Genomic DNA, 19,316 nt, shown 5'->3' with positions numbered 1-19,316 from the left:
CAAAACAGTGCAGGCATTACAATAGATAATAATCTAAGAGATCATTCAACCCTCAACCCAATTGAGAGATCAAAATTCAAGAGCCAGAAACAGAAAAGCAGTCATACAAATAATGGAGTAGTTCTTGCAAGAGTCTACATCTCACTTTAATTCTCTGTACCAAATAACTGCAGAGAATAACTCATAAAATAGATTCAAGACCAAGAAAGGCTGAGATAGATTATGATTATATTAAGAGGTAGAGCTGGATGGAAAGGCCATATAGTGTACATCTGCCCCCAATTCTTAGTTATGGGGACAGAGATTTGGGAAGTGCACCAACATTATAATCAATCTGGGAATCCATTAATAGACCCAAAACAGTATTACAGGGTGAATTGCTACTTAATACTACAAGTAACAGCACAATCTGAAGTGCAAAATACCTTGTTTCATCACAAGGATACAAACAGCATTGAATATAATGACCCAAATGAATATAATAAGGCTTACTGGCTAAATTCCATACAGCCTCTGCTTACCTTTCTCAGTGCCAGAAAGGGAAACTTGCTGCTTGTGAGCGCTCTGGACACAATTTGAGGTCGTTTGCACCACCCAGAACTGGTACGGAACAATTATGTTATCTGATTGGGGAAAGGGGTGGCTGGGAGGGGTGGTGATGAAGGTCAGAATAAGCCTCCCCATAAATTTTAAACAACAGTCACATTCCTGTTTCATGTCAAAATTTTGAAGCTGTTAGTATCCCAATAGAAGAAAGCAGTTACACTTACATCAGATAAAAATCTAGCAGTGCATTCAAACCTTTGTATTTGAATAGAACATGCAAAGTCCTGGACTTGTTTGAACATCACCCAAAGATGGCATTTCCCAGCAGATTCACACCAAAAGTTAACAGGCAATTTCCAACAGGTAATATGAATAAGGGAAATAATTATGTAAAACTCTCATTTACAGAAGTGGTTTCTGACTTACAAAACACTTGGGGATCATTAAAATCTCCTTCCATCTTAATTGCATTCCCCCTTGTCAGTTTATCTCCTTCATATATTCAAACTTCAGACTGATGACCAACAAGCACTTTTCTAAAAAAAACTGCTGCCTCACAACCCATATACTTCTAGAATCATTGACCGCACATTAAATTCCAGCAATTAAAATATTTCTCAGCAACCTCACATACAGGTTTGCAGTTGTATGGGCAGAAGCACATGACAATGCTCAAGATGGAAGGCAAAGTAGTAGAAACTGCAATAACATCAACATACACAAAACAAAAAAAATTCAAACATTCCTTCTACAGTATAAATACTTAACAGAAAAGTTACATTCCTGTGTGGAGTATCCAATCCACAGTACTGTATTACCATTTTCAGTGACAACTTCCATTATAAAAAGTCACACCATAAGACATAGGAGCAGAACTAGGCAATTCAGCCCATCAAATCTGCTCTGCCTCTCCATCATGGCCAATCCATGATCCCACCCAACCCCATGCACCTGTTTACTCGCCATATCCTTTGATGCCCTGAACCAGTCAACTTCCACCCTAAATATACCCACCGACTTGGCCTCTACAACAGTCTGGGGCAGAGCATTCCACAGATTTACTGCTCTCTGGCTAAGGGAAAATTCCTCCTTACCTCTGTTTAAAGAGTCGTCCCTCAGTTTTCAGGCTATACCTTCCAGTTCTGGATACCCCCACCTTCGGAACCATCCTCTCCACATCCACCCTATCAAGCTCTTTCAACATTCAGTAGGTTTCAATGAGATCTACCTCCCTCCCCCACATTCTTCTAGATTCCAGTGAGTACAGGCCCAAAGCTGCCAAACACTCCTCATATGTTAACACTTTCATTCCCAGAATCATCCTCGTGAACCTCCTGTGGTCTCTCTCCTATGAGAACACATCCTTTCTGAGATATGGGGCCCAAAACTGTTGACAATACTCCAAATGTAGTCTGACTAGTGTCTTATAAAGGCTCAGCATTATCTTCTTCTATATTCTATTCCTCTTGAGATAAACGCCAACTTTGTACTTGCCTTCTTTACCACAGACTCAACCTGTAAACTGACCTTCTGGGAGTCTTGCACAATGACTCCTAAGTTCCTCTGTACCTCTGATGTTTGAACCTCTCCCCATTTAAGTAATAGTCTCCACTATTGTGCCTTTTATCAAAATGCATTATCATACATTTTCCAACACTGTACTCCATCTGCCCCTTTCTTGCCCATTCAATTGCATTGCTTCCTCAGCATTACCTACCCCTCCACATATCTTTGTAGTATCCACAAACTTTGCCACAAAACCATCAATTCTACTATCTAAATAATTGACAAACAATGAGAAAAGCAGCAGTTCCAAAACTGATCCCTGAGGAACACCACAAGTCATCAGCAGTCAACCAGAAAAGGCCCCATTTATTATACAGAAACATGGAAATCTACAGCACATTATCCTTCGGCCCACAATATTGTGCCGATCAAATAATCTATTCTAGAAACTGCTTAAAATTTCCCAAATGCATAGCCCTATATTTTTCTATGCTCCATGTACCTATCCGAGAGTCTCTTAAAAGATCCTATTGTATCCACCTCTACCACTGCTGCCAGCAGTGCATTCCACACACCAACCACTCTCTGTCTGAAAAACTTAGCTCTGACATCCTGTGGTGAACTACATATACCTGTCTGGACACACCCCCTGCTGACTGCTCCTGTGGCTCCTCCCACTGACCCCAGTATAAAGGCAATTGAGGCCTGAGCCCGGCCTCATTCTCCAGGATGTAGTATGGTGGTCAACTACTGCTTGTTCCTTCTTCCAGTCAATAAAAGCCGATATCTCGACTTCACGTCTCAGGGAGAGTTATTGATGGTGCATCACATCCCCCTTGTACCTACTTCCAAGCACCTTAAAACTGTGTTCCTTCCCCCCCCCCCCCACCCCCAGGTTAGCCATTTCAGCCCTGGGAAAAAGCCTCTGGCTATCCACACGATCAATGCCTCTCATCATCTTGTACTCCTCTATCAGGTCACCTCTCACCCTCTGCCAATCCAGGCAACATCCTTGTAAATCTCCTTCTTGCTGCCTCCTGCCTGCCAGCTATTCTGCTATCCATGCCAATATCTTTCCTGTAATGCCATAGGATCTTATCTTAAGCAACCTCATGTCTGGCACCTCCTCAAACAGCCTCTGAAAATCCAAGTACATGAGATCCAATTGTCATTCCTCTGTCCACCCTGCTTGTTACTTCCTTGAAGATCTCTCAGATTTGTCAGGCAAGATTTCCCTTTACAGAAACCATACTGACTTTGTCTTATTAGTCTTTAAGTACCGTGAAACCTAACCTTTGTGACTCCTGCACTTCCCCAGCCACTGAGGTTAGACTTACTGGCCTATAATTTTCTTTCTTTTGTCTTCCTCCCTTCTGAAAGAGTGGAGTGACATTTGCAATCTTCTAGTCCTTTGCCTTTTGTTGGATTTTAAATCCCAATCATCCAACTTCCCACGCACTTTTACTACATTATATGCCCTTTTCTTGGCTTTTATGCAATCTTTAACTTCCATTGTCAGCCACGTTTGCCTACCCCTGCCATTTGAGAACTTATGGCTCTGTGGGACATATCTATCCCAATCTCCTTGCATTTTTAAGTCCCCCATTACAATTGTGTCTTTACTGTTATTACATGCCTTCTCCAGCTCCCTTTGCAATCTCAACCCCTCATCTTGGCTATTATTTGGAGGCCTGTACATGATTCATATACTGGTTTTCTTACCCTTGCAATTTCTAAACTCTGATAGATAGATAGGCATCCGTTAGTCTCGTGAGAAGGTTTTCCAGGGCGCAGGCCTGGGCAGGGTTGTATGGGAGACCGGCAGTTGCCCAAGCTGCAAGCCTTCCCCTCTCCACACCACTGATGTTGTCCAAGGGAAGGGCACTAGGTCCCAAGCAGGTTGGCACCGGTACAATATTCTTCGATGTTAAGCTCTCAACCATACCCTTCTTTCAGCCATTACTCAGTGACGCCCACAATGTCATACCAACCCATCTCTAATTGCACAAATTCGTCTACAACCCCCCCCCCCACACAACCAAATTCTTATATTTAAGAAATTTTAAAATAAGCCAAATAGCATTAAAATGTTGTACAGTACCAGCCATACATGGTAGAGATGTCCTCCAGTTTGATCAAGAGTTGAAATTAAAAAGAAGCTTCTTCATGAGAGATATAACAGCAGAGAGATTTAAGGATCAAATCTAAGATTTGGGATCTGAGCTGTCAGAAATACAGCTACCAATGGGAGAGGAATTAAATTAAGATTTATGAGGAGAAAATTGGTGAATCAGAGTTAAGTCAAGGGTTTATAAAGCTTAAGGAGAGCATGACATTTGAGAAGGGAACAGCCAAAAGCATTTTTTGGAAAATAGCTTTGGTTGACCAGAATCTAGCATAGATCTGCAAGCAAAAGGATCCATATTTGGATTTGGGCAGCAGAATTTTGGGTGACCTCAAATTTACAGGGAATAGAATGAGGGAATCTGGTGAGAAGTGCACTAATAGTTTACCTAACACCACTCTCTTCTACATAGACAAAACTTGGTGCTTTTGTTTTTGAAAGAATTCTTAACTTGCTTCAAATTCCCTTCCTCAAATTTCCATAACACCTCAGTAACATCAAAAAAGGGGGCTTAGGCACTTTTGAGAAAAGTACAAGACAAAGTGTAAGTTTACACCTTCAAGATGCACCATGTAGTACATCTCTAATGCATCACTGTATCAAATATTACTAAGTTATCAACTTCAATTAAAAATACTCACATGTTTATCTACTTATGCAAATAGCAAACCAAAGGGACATACAGGAAACCACACAAATGTTGAGTTTGGGATGTTGCTACTTGATAGAGCTGTGTGAACCTTGGTTGAGCCAGAGATTTGAACATTGCAATATACAACAAAGGAACCACAGGAAACAGATGGAGAGTGTGAATCAGCCTAAAGACACTAGCAGAAAAAAGGGGGGAAATTTCAAGACTATCCTAGACCAGGCATCTTTACATGATGGTAGGTGGAAGAATTCAGGCAAAGTGATAGACTTCACCTTCAAGGGAAAGCATAATATCCATCAGTAGAGAGATGGAGATTAAAGATGTGAGGTTCTTTTATTCAGGCCATTTGCAAGGTACAAGCAGGTAACAAACCCACAGATGTAGTGACAGCATAGTTCTCTTCTTTGCAGGTTAATTACATGGAGAAAAACAGAGCTCACTGCAGATTTTATATGAGCCACCATCCACAGAATGCCCATTCAAGTTACCCATCAAACAAATGCAGTATATAGTATACTGCATGGTCACATATGAAATTAATATCCAGTAAAAATGATAGCTCCTGCATGGCTCAGACACAAGGGAACAGTTCCACTGGAGAACCATGCATGTGTCAGAAACACATACAATAATTAGGTTGAAATGAGAAAGCTTAAAGGTACATATTCTGACTCCATGGAGTATAAGCAATGGGCCACTTTGTTGACTGAGTATAATCATAATTTAACAACAGTCTGTAATATCCAAGATACGTCAACTATTTTCTTTTGAGATGGAGCAACGCAATGGTAAGCACATAAGTATCATGAAGGCAATGTAGTCCTGGGCCAGAAGATATCCTAAGCAGGTGGAGGAATAGACACAGAAGAACTCATCCAGCAGAGCAGCATCTATGGGAGGAAAGGAATGTACATCATAGAAACCATACATCAGGACAGCGAATACAGAGGAGGCAAAAAGAAAGGTCATATCAGGGAGACAATTCCTTTCCTCCCAAAAATGTGCAAGACTCAACAAGTTCTTCCAACAAACACAAAATGCTGGAGGAACTCAGCAGGCCAAGCAGCATCTATAGAAAAGAGTCGTTGAATTTTTGGGCTGAGACTCTTCGGCAGGACTAGGCCTGAAAATTCGACTGCACTTTTTTTCCATAGATGCTGCCTGGCCTGCTGAGTTCCAGCATTTTATATCTGTTGCTTGGATTTCCAGCATCTGCAGATCTTTTCTTCTAAATTCTGACCCATGACTGTGCTGCAACACACAGCTCGAACCACATCATCAAGTTCGCCAATAATACGACTGTGGTGGGTCTCATCAGCAAGAATGATGAGTCAGCATACAGAGAGCAGGTGCAGTGGCTAACACTGGTGCAAAGCCAACAACATGTCTCTTAATGTGAACAAAACAAGAGACTTCAGTACGGCACGGAGTAACCACTCCCTGCTGTATATCTTCGGCTCCTCAGAGGAGATCGTTAAGAGCACCAGATTCCTTGGTGTTCACCTGGTGGAGAATCTAACCTGGTCCCTCAACACCAGCTGCATAGCAAAGAAAGCCCAGCAGCGTCTCTACTTTCTGCAAAGGCTGAGGAAAGTCCATCTCCCACCCCCCATCCTCATCACATTCTACAGGGGTTGTATTGAGAGTATCCTGAGCAGCTGCATCACTGCCTGGTTCGGAAATTGCACCATCTCAGATTGCAAGACCCTGCAGCGGATAGAGGTCAGCTGAGAAGATCATTGGGGTCTCTCTTCCTGCCATTGAGGACATTGACACTACAAGCCGCATCTGCAAAGCAAACAGCATTATGATGGAGCCCACACACCCCTCATACAAACTCTTTTCCCTCCTGCCATCTGGGAAAAGGCACCGAAGCATTCGAGCTCTCACGACCAGACAATGTAACAGTTTCTTCCCCCAAGCTATCAGACTCCTCAATACCCAGAGCCTGGACTGACACCAACTTACTGCTCTCTACCATGCTTATTGTCTTGTTTATTATTTATTGTAAAGCCTGCACTGTTTTGTGCAATTTATGCAGTCCTGGGTAGGTCTGTAGTCTAGTGCAGCTTTTTTCCTGTGTTGTTTTCACATAGTTCAGTGTAGTTTTTGTACTGTTTCATATAGAACCATCCTGGAAAACGTTGTCTCGTTTTTACTGTGTACTGTACCAGCAGTTATAGTCGAAATGACAATAAAAAGTGACTTGACTTGACTTTCAACAAATTCCAGCATCTGTAGTCTCTTGTGTCTCCAGACGTACAACAGAACTGGAGAGAACAAACTATAACCATATAACAATTACAGCATGGAAACAGGCCATCTCAGCCCTTCTAGTCCGTGCTGAACGCTTACACTCACCTAATCCCACCGACCTGCACTCAGCCCATAACCCTCCATTCCCTTCCTGTGCATATACCCATCCAACTAGTCAGAAAACAAGTCTGTAATTCAGCTGATCATGAGAGAGACCATTCATAAATTTTAAATACAACATAAAAAAAATACAAACAATGTGGGAGATTAGAGATTCAGCACATGGTTAAGCCCAGGGAAAGTGATACAGAGATAATAACCTAATCCTGCTTCTGTTTCTTAAACTAATGAGGCAAACACTCCCTCAGGACACAAATGTTACAATTAGACTGAAGGCATATAACATAAGAATTACACATTCCAGGAAAAAAAAAACAAAAATCCACTGTACCACTATTTACAGAACAACTAAATAGATTGAATCAAGCATAGATTGAGTTAGATGTTTTTTAAAAAAAAAAGGGGCTACACTGCAACACAGAGGCAATTTCCAAATTCTGAAGATCCTTAACGATGTTTAGCAGCATGGAAGTTGCAGTAAGGCAAAGGTTAAAGACAACATCCAGAGAAACTGACTGCTGCAGTGTGTAGTCAACCCAGGCAACAGAGACCTTTGAAGTGAGTCCACTTGGAGCCTACCTTGCTTACTGCAGACAGGTAGGTGTTGGCAGTGTGTAATTAACCAAGAACATAGCTTCCCTGTAGACTCTGCAGAGAAGCTATGTCCCAACCTTTTTTATATGTCATGGAATTAACCATTAAGCAAGGGGTCTGTGCATCCCACCCTCTGTGAGGGTGCCAGAGATAGACGAAATAAGAATAATGGAAGAATGTGAAATACACTGAACAACTAAAGGACAACTGCTTTACCAACTTCAAAGTGTCATCAGCTAACAGCTTGTAGTTTCAATTGACTTTCAACTCCTGAATTGTGAATGGTAATTGATCTTGCAAGTAATTCATTTACGAAATGTTCCAAATATATTTTACCAAATATTCAGTACAGTAACTAAAATGCCAATTATTTATGACAGTAGTAGCTTTCTGTTCAACCTTCAGAACAGAGCAGGTGACAGGGGTTATACTGTTTTCCTTGTGCACAAAATAAAAATGTTTGTGTCCTAAGAGTGCATGTGTTCTGGGCTCAATTATTTTAATTTATTATTGGCCAGGACACCAGTCATGGCTTATTAATGCCAGGCCAATACATTCTAGCAAGAGCACAAGACAGACCAACTTCATATCTGTTCAAAGCCTTGAAGATGATCCAGAAAAAGATGATAACTTTTAAAACGACTGAAAAAGGGGAAGAAGTGAAGAGGAAAGATACAGCATTCAGAGCATGTCAGTATACTAGGTATGAAAGCAAAGATGGAGAGTTTTAAAACCTAACCAGAGACTGCTGGAGCATTAGAGCATGACAAATACAAAGTATTTACCTATTGCCGTTGTTGATAAATTATGAAATTCTATGATGTCCAGGTTATTTTGGTGTATACAGGCGATATCCATGCAATGATGCAGTATATATTCTACTCGAGCTATACAATATATATTGTATTCAAGGATAAGATCACAATTATGTTCAACAATTGCAGAATAAAATGTGCAGCAACAAATAAGATGTGTAAGAATTATTTTTACTTTTAGTGGATAGTTAGAAGATTAGTGGAGCAGCGTGTGAAGATTTCAACGAGAACCGGGAGATCATGATGGTTTGAATTACCACTATATACTGACGAGTACGCCACTATATATTTCATGATCTGTACGGTTTTGTTTAAAGGGAGAATAGTATAATATAATTCAAAAAGTACATGAGGAATGAGAATACATGTAGTACGTCGTTTGGTTGCTGTACCAGACAGCTGGGACAGTGTCTTGAAAAAAATGGGTGTTTATATGATTGCAGATGCAGTAACGCAGGGGCACGTACAGGAAGTAGGAGAGACGGAAAACTAAACATCAAGGAGAAAGCGGCGAATTAACAATGACAGGAAAATACATTATGCTGTAGACTGGCATAAATACAAAGGGATTATAGTACCCTAATGCGCCGATTTCCAGAAAGACACTCAAGGGACCTCCTGGGGAAACGGAAACTTTTAACAGTACAATTGCCCACGTCCCTGGTCCTGAACCCTAATCTGACTCCTGACTCCTCTCCCTGTCCCCAAAACCATCCCCACGCACCTCCCAGAAGAAAACTTAGCGGAGCCAGGCACCTTTTCCTGCCGACGACAAAGGACTCGTCGCTGGTGTCCGTGTTCGGAGACAGCGAAGAGGACGCGTTCGCGGACTCCGACGACGAGAAGAGGTGCTTGGAGCCCACGTCTGGACTCAGCCACTTGGCACCGTTCACCGTCCGGGTGCCGTATTTCCCGTAGGTCCGCACCACGCCTTGCGACCGCTTCCTCACCATCGTGCCGCGGGGGACCGGCGAGCGGACATTAACCGCCCCGCCGTTTGAATTTCCCCTCCGCCGATTGGACAGCTGCTGGCACCGCTTCGCTCTCTGATTGGTTGTCACGGGTCCCTGCGTGGAGTTGCGGCGAATACACTACATTTACACTGAGGTGTGGAGACGCTTATAACGCGTCCCTAATATCGGTAATATAATATTTTCACAACATTTAAGAGGCTTCATTCCTAATTTAATACATTGAACTTAAGTTCGTAAGATGTTACGTGGCGACGATCCAATGACATTTTCTGCATCATTATACAGATGATGGAAATCTTGACAAATAAAATGCTGGAGCCAGGCAGCATCTAAAGAGGCGAATGAACAGTCTTGGGCCGAGACCACCACCCCCACCCCCCTTTCGGGGCTTGAAGACGTGCTCATTTGAAAGACTAGGCCAGTAACCAGCGGGATATTGAGTCCCAGACTTCGCCCGTAACGCTGTGTTTCCCGTCTTTGCCAAGAAAATATAATTGTCCACTAGAACATAGGGATTGGGCGCTGAAGTAGACCATTTGACCCTTCAAGCCTGTTCCGACTTTAAACTGACTCTTTAACTCTTCTTCCGCCGGCTCCGTCTTCAAGCCTTATCTTCGGCAGGAACTCTCCCACCCCCACCGATGACCCCTTCTCCCGTCTTCAATCCTCCTCCTCTTCCTGGACACCCCGTTCTGGTCTTCTGCCTGCACTAGATATCTTTTATTGCTAACTGCCGACAGGACATCAACCGTCTCGACCTCACTATACCCTGTTCCAATTCCAACCTCACTCATTCCGAACAATCTGCTCTCCACTCCCTCCGCACCAATCCCAACCTCACCATAAAACCCGCTGATAAGGGGGGCGCTGTAGTAGTCTGGTATACTCACCTCTGCGACAACTCGCTGATACCTCCTCTTATTTACCCCTCGATCGTGACCCCACTAAGGAGCACCAGGCCATCGTCTCCCACACCATCACCAATCTTATCAGCATCTACTGCCACCAGCCTGAAACGTCGAGTGTACTTCTTCCTACAGACACTGCCTGGCCTGCTGCATTCCACCAACATTTTGTGTGTGTTGCTTGCTAATCTTTTTTCTGCTCTACCCCTGTATCCTTAATTCATATAATAGATAGGAACCTAGCCTTCTCTGTTTTGAATGCAATAATTAACTGAGCCTCAGCAGCCCTCTTGGATTCCTGATGATCCACCACCCCCAAAATGAATTAATTTCCCATCATTTGAGATGCAAATGGCCTGGTCATTAATTTGAGATCTTGACTTGTACCACTGGCAAATTCCTTGTACATCTCCGAAATGAAGAGCTTCATGATTTTTCTGATACTTGCACCTCTAATTTTCAAATTTATACTATGCCTGATTATCTCTACCTTGTGAGTGTGGAGGGGTTGGGCTTCTCACCACTAATATTCTAGACCTGGCCTCAATACCTCCTTGTGTAATTTGACCTTCAGTATTTTTTCTCACTTGCAGACCCCAGTCAGTTTGGATTGGCAACATATCCTTCACGATCTCCTTCAGCACAGTTGCACCACAAAGCTGTGTTCTTAGTCCCCTGCTCTACTCACTTTACACTTATGACTGTGTGATTAAGCACAGCTCCAATGCCATATTTAATGTTTACTGATGACAGCACTGTCATAGGCCAAAACAAAAGTGGTGACAAATCAGCACAGAAGACAGATATTGACAGTCCGGCTGAGTGGTGCCACAGTAACAGCCTCCTACTCAATGTCAGCAAGACTAAGATAATTCACTTCAGGAAGAGGAAACTGGAGGTCTATGAGCCAGTCTTCATCAAGGGATCAGAGGTTGAGAAGGTCAGCAACTTTAAATTCCGAGATGTTATCATTTCCGAGGACCTGTCCTGGGTCCAACACATAAGTGCAATAATGAAGAAAGCACACCAGCACTCTACTTCTGTAGAAGTTTGCTAGTATTCAGCATGATTCTAAAACTTTGACAAACTTCTTTTGACGTGCAGTAAGCAGTATATTGACTGGTTGCATCACAGCCTGGAATGAAAACACCTTGAATGGGAAATCTGACAAAAAGTAGTGGATACGGCCCAGTCAATGATGGGTAAAACCCTCCCCACTATTGAACACATCTACACAGAGGCTGTCACAGGGATCCCCACCACCCAGGAAATGCTTGCTTCTCTCTGCTGCCATCAGGAAGAAGGTATAGAAACCTCAGGACCACAGCACCAGGTTCAGGAACCGTTAGTAACCTTCAACCATCAGGCTCTTGAACCAGTGGGATAACTTCAGAGTTCAAAGTAAGTTTATTATCAAAGTGCATATATGTCACCGTAAACAACCCCGAGATTCTTTTTCTGCAGATATACTTAAAAAATCTATAGAGCAGTAACCATAAACAGGATCTATAAACTGTAAAGATCAGGAACTGTTAACTGTAAACAAACAGTGCAAATGGAGATAATAAATATATAGCAATAAATAACGAATATCAAATAACAAGACAGAAGAATCCTTAAATGATTGTGGTTATTCCCTTTTGTTCAAGGGCCTGATGGTTGAGGAGTCGTAACTGTTCTTGAACCTGGTGATGTGAGTTCTGAGGCACCTGTACCTTCTACCTGATGGCAGCAGTGAGAAAAGAGGATGATGAGGATCTTTGATGATGGATGCTGCTTTTCCACAGCAACATTTCATGTAAATGTGCTCAATAGTTGGGAGGGTTTTACCTGTGATGTACTGAGTTGAATCCACTACCTTTTGTTGGATTTTCCACTCAAAGGCATTGGTATTCCCATACCAGGCCATTATGCAGCCAGTCAACACACTTTCCACCACACATCTACAGAACTTTGCCAAGGCTACTTTCTCGGGGGTCTGCCGAATCTCTGCAGAAGTAGAAGGTGTTGTTGTGCTTTCGTTGCTATAGTATTTATATGATGGGTCCAGGAGAGGTCCACTCAGGAATTTATTCACCCTCTCCACTTCTCTTGGACCTTTGGTTTCCCTCTCCTGAAGTCTGCAATCAGTTCCTTGGTCTTATTGACAATGAGGGACAGGTTGTTGTTATTACACCACTCAGCCAAACTTTCAGGCTCCCTCCTGAATGCTCATTCATCACCACCTTTGATACAGCCCAGGACAGTGGTGTCATCAGCAAGCTTGTATATGGTAATGGAGTTGTATTTAGCAACATAGTCATAGGTGTAAAGCATGGAGAGCAGGGTGCTAAGTACACAACCCTGTGGTGCTCCTGTGCTGATGAAGATTGTGAAGATGATATTGCCAATCTGAACTGACTGGGGTCTACAGATGTGGAAATCCAGGATCCAATTGCACAAGGTCTTGGAGTTTGCTGATTAGTTTAGAGGGGATGATGGTGTTAAATGCTGAGCTGATTCGATAAAGAGCATCCTGATGTATGCATCTTTGCTCTCCAGACATTCTAGGGTTGTGTGAGGACCCAATGAGATAGCACCTGTAGACCTGTTGTTTCAGTAGGCGAATTGGAGCGGATTCAAAGTCACCAGTCAGACTGGAGCTGATATACTTCAACACCAGCCTCTCAAAACACTTCATCACTGTAGATGTAAGTGCCTCTGGGCGATCGTCATTTAGACAGGTTACCATGCTCTTCTTGGGTACCGATTGAAGCCTCCTTGAAGCAGGTGGGTACCACACACTAAAGGAGCAAGAGGTTGAAGATACCTGTGAATACACCAGCTAGTTGGTTGGCACATAAATATTAAGAGCATGAGATGAAAGTGAGTCCATAGGTTGATAGGAGCATTTCAATGATGGAGCAAGTAAAGTTGAGTGAAGTTATTCCCTTTGGTTCAAGATCCCGATGGCTGAGAGATAATAACTGTTACTGAACTTCGTGGTGTGAGTTCTGATACTCCTGTAACTTCTTCCTGGTGGCAGCAGTAAGTACAGAGCATGACCTAAGTGGTGGGGGTCCCTGATCATAGACACTGCTTTCCTGTGCACAGTGCTGGAGAGGGCTTTATCCACGATGAACTGGGCTATACCCACTACTTTTTGTAGGATTTTCCATTCAAGGACATTGGTGTTTCCATTCCATGGTGTGATGCACCCAATCAACATACTCTGCACTGCACATCAGTAGAAGTTTGTCAAAAGTTTAGATGTCATACTGAATCATTGCTAACTCCTAAGGATGTAGAGGAGTTGCCATGCTTTCTTCATAATTGCACTTAAATGCTTGGCCAGAACAGGTCCTCCAAGGAATTTAAAGTTGTTGACCCTCTCCACCTCAGTCTCCAATCCACTTTTACTGTGTCCTGTCCATGTCCTCTTTCACTATTCCAACAAGGCTCAATATAATGTGAGGAACAGTATCTCAAGTTCTCTCTGGGCACAATTTCAACTTAATTAATCTCCTTCATCCTCCTAAAGGCTGCTCGCATGTCATCTTCAGAGACAGAATTCACAGTTTGCCCAGTGGTATTTAATCTACAGTGATGAAGTGTTTTGGGAGGCTGGTGTTGAAGCGTATCAACTCCTGTCTGAGTGGGAGTTAGTGATGGTTCCTCCACTCAATTTCACTTGCCCTGACACTGAACTGATCTCACAACCTACAGACTCACTTTCAAGACTCTTCATCCCATGGTCTGGATAGTTTGTGCTTATTTATTCATTATTATTATTTCTTCTTTTCTATTTGCAGTTTGTTGTCTTTTGCATATCAGCTGTTTGCCCGTTGGGTGTGTTTGATTCTATTATAGTTCCTGAATTTACTGAGTATGCCCACAAGAAAACGAATCTCAGGGTTGTATACGATATATGTGTACTTTGATAATAAATTTATTTTGAATTTCGTGTTCATTAGTTCCACCCAGAATGATTCTATGTGATTTACTCTCTACTCCCTATAGGTTCTTTAATATCAGTGCTACAACTGCAACTATTCCTTTTGGATGACCCCTTGTAAAATTTTAAAATTCTGGAATATTTCAACCAGCCCTAGAAACATTCATTTCCAAAATGATTAACCCTTCAATAATAACTTCTGTATTTACAGCTGTACAAGACATTGGTGAGATTACATCTCACTTTCAAGGACTCTTCATTTCATGTTCTGAACGCTTATTGCTTATTTCTTTATTTTTGTTATTTCTTTCTTTTTGTATTTGCATAATTTTTTGACTTGTGCACACTGGTTGAACAACCAAGTCTGTACGGTCTTTTATTGATTCTGTTATGATTATTATTCTGTAGATTGAGTATGCCCACAAGAAAATGAATCTCAGGGATGTATATGGTAACATATATATGTACCTCGTAAACTTACGAGGGGTGATTGATAAGTTTGTGGCCTACGGTAGGAGTCAATTTTAGAAAACTTAGCACATTGATTTTTCAACATAGTCCCCTTCTACATTTACACACTTAAACCAGCGGTCGTGGAGCATACAGATCTTGGACCTCCAGAAAGTATCCACAGCAGGGGTGATTGATAAGTTCGTGGCCTAAGGTAGGAGATGAGTTATTAACTTCAAACTTTCTGCATAATCACTCAAAGAGTTGAACTGCATGTGCATGTAACAAGAGCTGTATAACCCATCTCCTTCTACCTTAGGCCACAAACTTATCAATCACCCCTGCTGTGGACACTTTCTGGAGGTTCAAGATCCGTATGCTCCACGACCGCTGGACTGTGTGTAAATGTAGGAGGGGGCTATGTTGAAAAATATATGTGCTAAGTTTTCTAAAAATGACTCCTTCTACCTTGGGCCACAAATTTATCAATTACCCCTCATACTTTGAATTTTGAATATTGTTTGTAGTCATAGTTGCCATGCATTAGGAAGGATATAATTAAGCTGGACAAGGTATAGAAAAGATTTACAATGATATCATTGGGAATGGAGGATTTAAGTAATAAGGACAGCTGAATAAGGTGGTACCATTGTCTTTAAGTGAAAGAGGCAGAGGAGTGATCTTAGTTTATAAAATCATGAACAAAATTCCCAGGATAAGGGAGTCTAAATTCAGATGATATAGATTTAACTTGAGGTGGAAAATTTAAATAGGACCTGAGGGACAAGTTTTCATAGAGGGTGGTGGGTCTGTGAAACAAATAACCAGACAAAGTGCTAGTGGTTCGAACAATTACATTTATAAGACATTTTAAATAGGTGTTTTATAGATTAGCTTTATTTGCCACCTGTAGATTGAAACATACAGCGAAATGCATCATTTTGCATCAAGTCAAATCAGAAATGGTCACCACACTCATGGTGCAAACATAGCATGTCCACAACTAACCCTAACCATGTGCCTTTGGAATGTGGCAGGAAACTACAGATTCCAGAGGAATCCCACACTGTCACAGGGAGAACAGGCAGACACCTTACAAGCAGCAGCAGAATTAGATCCTGATTGGTGACAACTGGCACTGTAACAGCATTATGCTAACTTCTGCGCCACTGTGCTGCGTATGCTAGCATCTTTCTGTAATACCATGGGCTCTTATCTTGTTTAGCAGCCTCACGTGTGGCACCTTGTCAAAGGCCTTTGAAAATCTAAGGGAACAAGATCCATCGAGTATGAATGAGTACGCCACAGTTGTCACTAACTTCATGAAAACCTGTGTGGATGAATGTGTGCCTATGAGAACATACTGTACATGCCCACATCAAAAGCCTTGCATAAAGCAGGAGGCTCGTAGTCTGCTGAGGGTGACAAGAAGGCCAGGTATGACTTACGGAAGGCTATCTGAAGAGCAAAGGAACAATTCCAAACAAGGTTAGAGGTGGAATTGGATGCAAGTCAACTCTGGCAGGGTTTGCAGGCCAATACTTTCTACAAAGCGATGCTTCACTCCCAGAGGAGCTCAAAGCCTTTTATGCACACTTTGAAAGGGAGAATAAAACTGCATCTATATGGATCCCTGCAGCAGCCAGTGACCCTGCAATCTCTATCTCGGAGACCAATGTCAAATTACCTTTCAAGAGGGAGAACCATTGCAAAGCAACAAGCCCCAAGGGGATACCCGGTAGGGCTCTAAACACCTGTGCCAAGCAACTGGCAAGTGTTCTTATTTGGAAGTTCCCATTTGCTTCAAAAGGGAAGCAATCATACCAGTGCCCAAGGAAAGCAGGGTGAGATGCCTTAACTATCATCCAGCAGGACTCGCAGCTACAGTGAAGTGTTTTGAGAGTTTGGTAATAGCTAGAATCAACTGGTCCCTCAGCAAGGACCCGGACTATTCCTGCAATAGGTCTACAGCGGATGCAATTTCATTGGCTCTTCAAACAGCCTTGGATCACCTGGATAATACAACTACCTATGTCAAGCTGCTGTTTATTGACCATAGCTTAGCACTTAATACAATTCCTATAGGTCTGAACAAAAAGCTTCAAAACCTGGGCCTCTATCTCCCTCTTCAACTTCCTCACTGGAAAATCAGTCTGTGCTGATCGAAAATAACATCTGCACTTCACTGATAATGTGCTTAGCCCTCTGCTCTACTCTCTCTACACCCATGGCTGTTTGGCTAGGCACAGCTCAAATGGCATCTGTAAGTCCTCTGACAATACACTATTGCTGGCAGACTTTCAAATGGTGATAAGGAAGTGTATAGAAGCAAGACAGATCAGCTGGTTGGGAGATGTTACAGCAAACAACTTTGCACTCAACATCAGTAAGGTCAAAGAATCTATTGTGGACTTCAGAAAGGGTAGTACAAGGGCAGACCCACCAGTCCTTGGAAAGGGATCAGAAGTGAAGCGAACAGCAATTTCAAGTTTCTGGCTGTCAACATCTCTGAAGATCTATCCTGAGCCCAACATATCAATGTAGCTACAAAGAAGGCATAACATCGGCTATATTTCACAAAGAGGTTGAGAAGGTTTGGTACATCACCAAAGGCACTCACAAATTTCTACGGATATATTGTGGAGAGCATTCTAACTGGCTGCATCACTGTCTGGTAAGTAAGGGTGTATATATATATATATATATACACACACACACACACTTACACTAATTCATTTTTAATGCATTGCAATATGCTACTGCCGTAAAACAAGAAATTTCACGGCATATGCCAGTGAAATTCAATCTCATTCTGAAAATGCTGGTGGAACTCCGGTCATCTACGGAGAGGAGCAGTCAATGTTTCAGACCAAGACCCTTCTTCACGAGTCCTGCATTCCTCCAGCATTTTATGTGTGTTGAAACTATTTGCTTTGGTGCATCTTTATATGTAAAACAATGCACATTCCAAAGTGCATTCTGTGGTTGCAAAAGTTGTTCTTTGTTTCCATTCACTGAGTAATTAACTGTATGGGCTAAAGTATCATCACATCCCTGCTTAAGAGAAAAATATGTGTATTCACTGAAAAGCTTCTTTGGCCTTATTCACACTTGCAATAGGGTTTTCATTGGTGCTGATTTGCACTGTAGTTAGATGGCACATCAACAGCTCAGTTAATATAGTAAAAACCTGAGCAGTACTCAAAAGTACAATTGTCTGTTCCCACTATTTCTGTGCTGTGTTCTGTAATCTTTGATCATTGAAGTCATTTTGTCAAAAGTGAAAAGATCTTAGATCTATTACAATGTTTTAATTTAGACCAAGCTCAAAGTGTTTGTAAATACAACCGGCAACTAAATCTATTCCTGTTTGTTCTACAATTTTGAAAGCTGTTATTTAGTTAAGAGTCTGGAGGTACCAAATGACATTTCCCCTAGCTGAGCAACCTAGATCTCAGTCTCAAAGTAGTAAGCTGTTTAGAACTGATATGACAGGAATTACTTTACTCCAAATTTTTACATTTCTTTATCATGAATGGCTGTGAAAGCTATTATTGAGTTCCACTCCATATATTGTTTCCTTACAACATACTAAGCTATCATGGTCCCTTGAGTCTAAGTTAGCTCACAGAACAATCCGATTCCCTACTATTTTTCCCTGTAACATATTCTATTCCTAATCCCATCAACTCCACTCATATTCTGCCACACAAATGCCTTTGAACCTGTAAGTCCCAGACTTCTACAATTTGCAGCGCATGGGCAAAGACAAGGACAGATGTTAGCTTCAGCATCTGAACACCAAGGATTCCAATGAGTATTCACCATAATTCCACCAATGCTACAAGGCAATACACACGAAACGCTGAAAGAACTCAGCTCAGGCTGCATCTATGGAAAAGAGTAAATAGTTGATGTTTTAGGCTGAGACCCTTCAGGACTGGAAAAGACAGAGGAGGGGAGGAAATAGTACAAAGTAGTAGCTGATAGGTGAAGTAAAGAGCTGGGAAGTCAGTTGGTGAAAGAGATATGGAGAACTGGGAATCTGATAGGAGAGGACAGAGAGCCAAGCAATAAACAGAAGGGGAAGGAGCAACAGAGGGTGATGGGTTTTCCTGATGAACGTTCTCAGCCTGAAATGTTGAACATACTCTTTTCCATAGATGCTGCCTGGTCTGTTGAGTTCCTTCAGCATTTTGTGTGTATACTTTGATTTCCAGCATCTGCAGATTTTCTCTTGTTTGTAATGCTACTAGGCAAATGCTTTTCTCTTCAAAGACTCCACGGTTAACAAAGTATAGGTACTATACTTTTCACAAAGATATTTTAAATACTTGCTTTATAAAACATTATATAGAATGTATCTAGTAAATAATTCCAATGCAAACTTGGCTCTGAAAACTGCAAAAAATTCCTCAATTTTATATAATTGCTACAGA

The 19,316-nt window shown here is 41.9% G+C and overlaps 1 protein-coding gene across 1 annotated transcript in view; it reads right to left on the bottom strand.

The window, feature by feature from the left end:
• Positions 1-9,588, bottom strand: part of haspin (histone H3 associated protein kinase) — a 76,114-nt gene extending 66,526 nt beyond the window's left edge. The window contains exon 1 of the mRNA XM_059988524.1: positions 9,371-9,588. Within this exon, the coding sequence (XP_059844507.1) occupies positions 9,371-9,567 (197 nt within the window). The 5' untranslated portion in view covers positions 9,568-9,588. The remainder of the gene's footprint in view (positions 1-9,370) is intronic.
• Between the last annotated feature and the right edge of the window lie 9,728 nt (positions 9,589-19,316).

Source organism: Hypanus sabinus, chromosome 14 (assembly GCF_030144855.1).
Source record: "Hypanus sabinus isolate sHypSab1 chromosome 14, sHypSab1.hap1, whole genome shotgun sequence".
Classification (NCBI taxonomy): domain Eukaryota; kingdom Metazoa; phylum Chordata; class Chondrichthyes; order Myliobatiformes; family Dasyatidae; genus Hypanus; species Hypanus sabinus.
The sequence above is the reverse complement of the archived record's forward strand: the minus strand, read 5'-3'. Positions and strand labels throughout refer to the sequence as shown.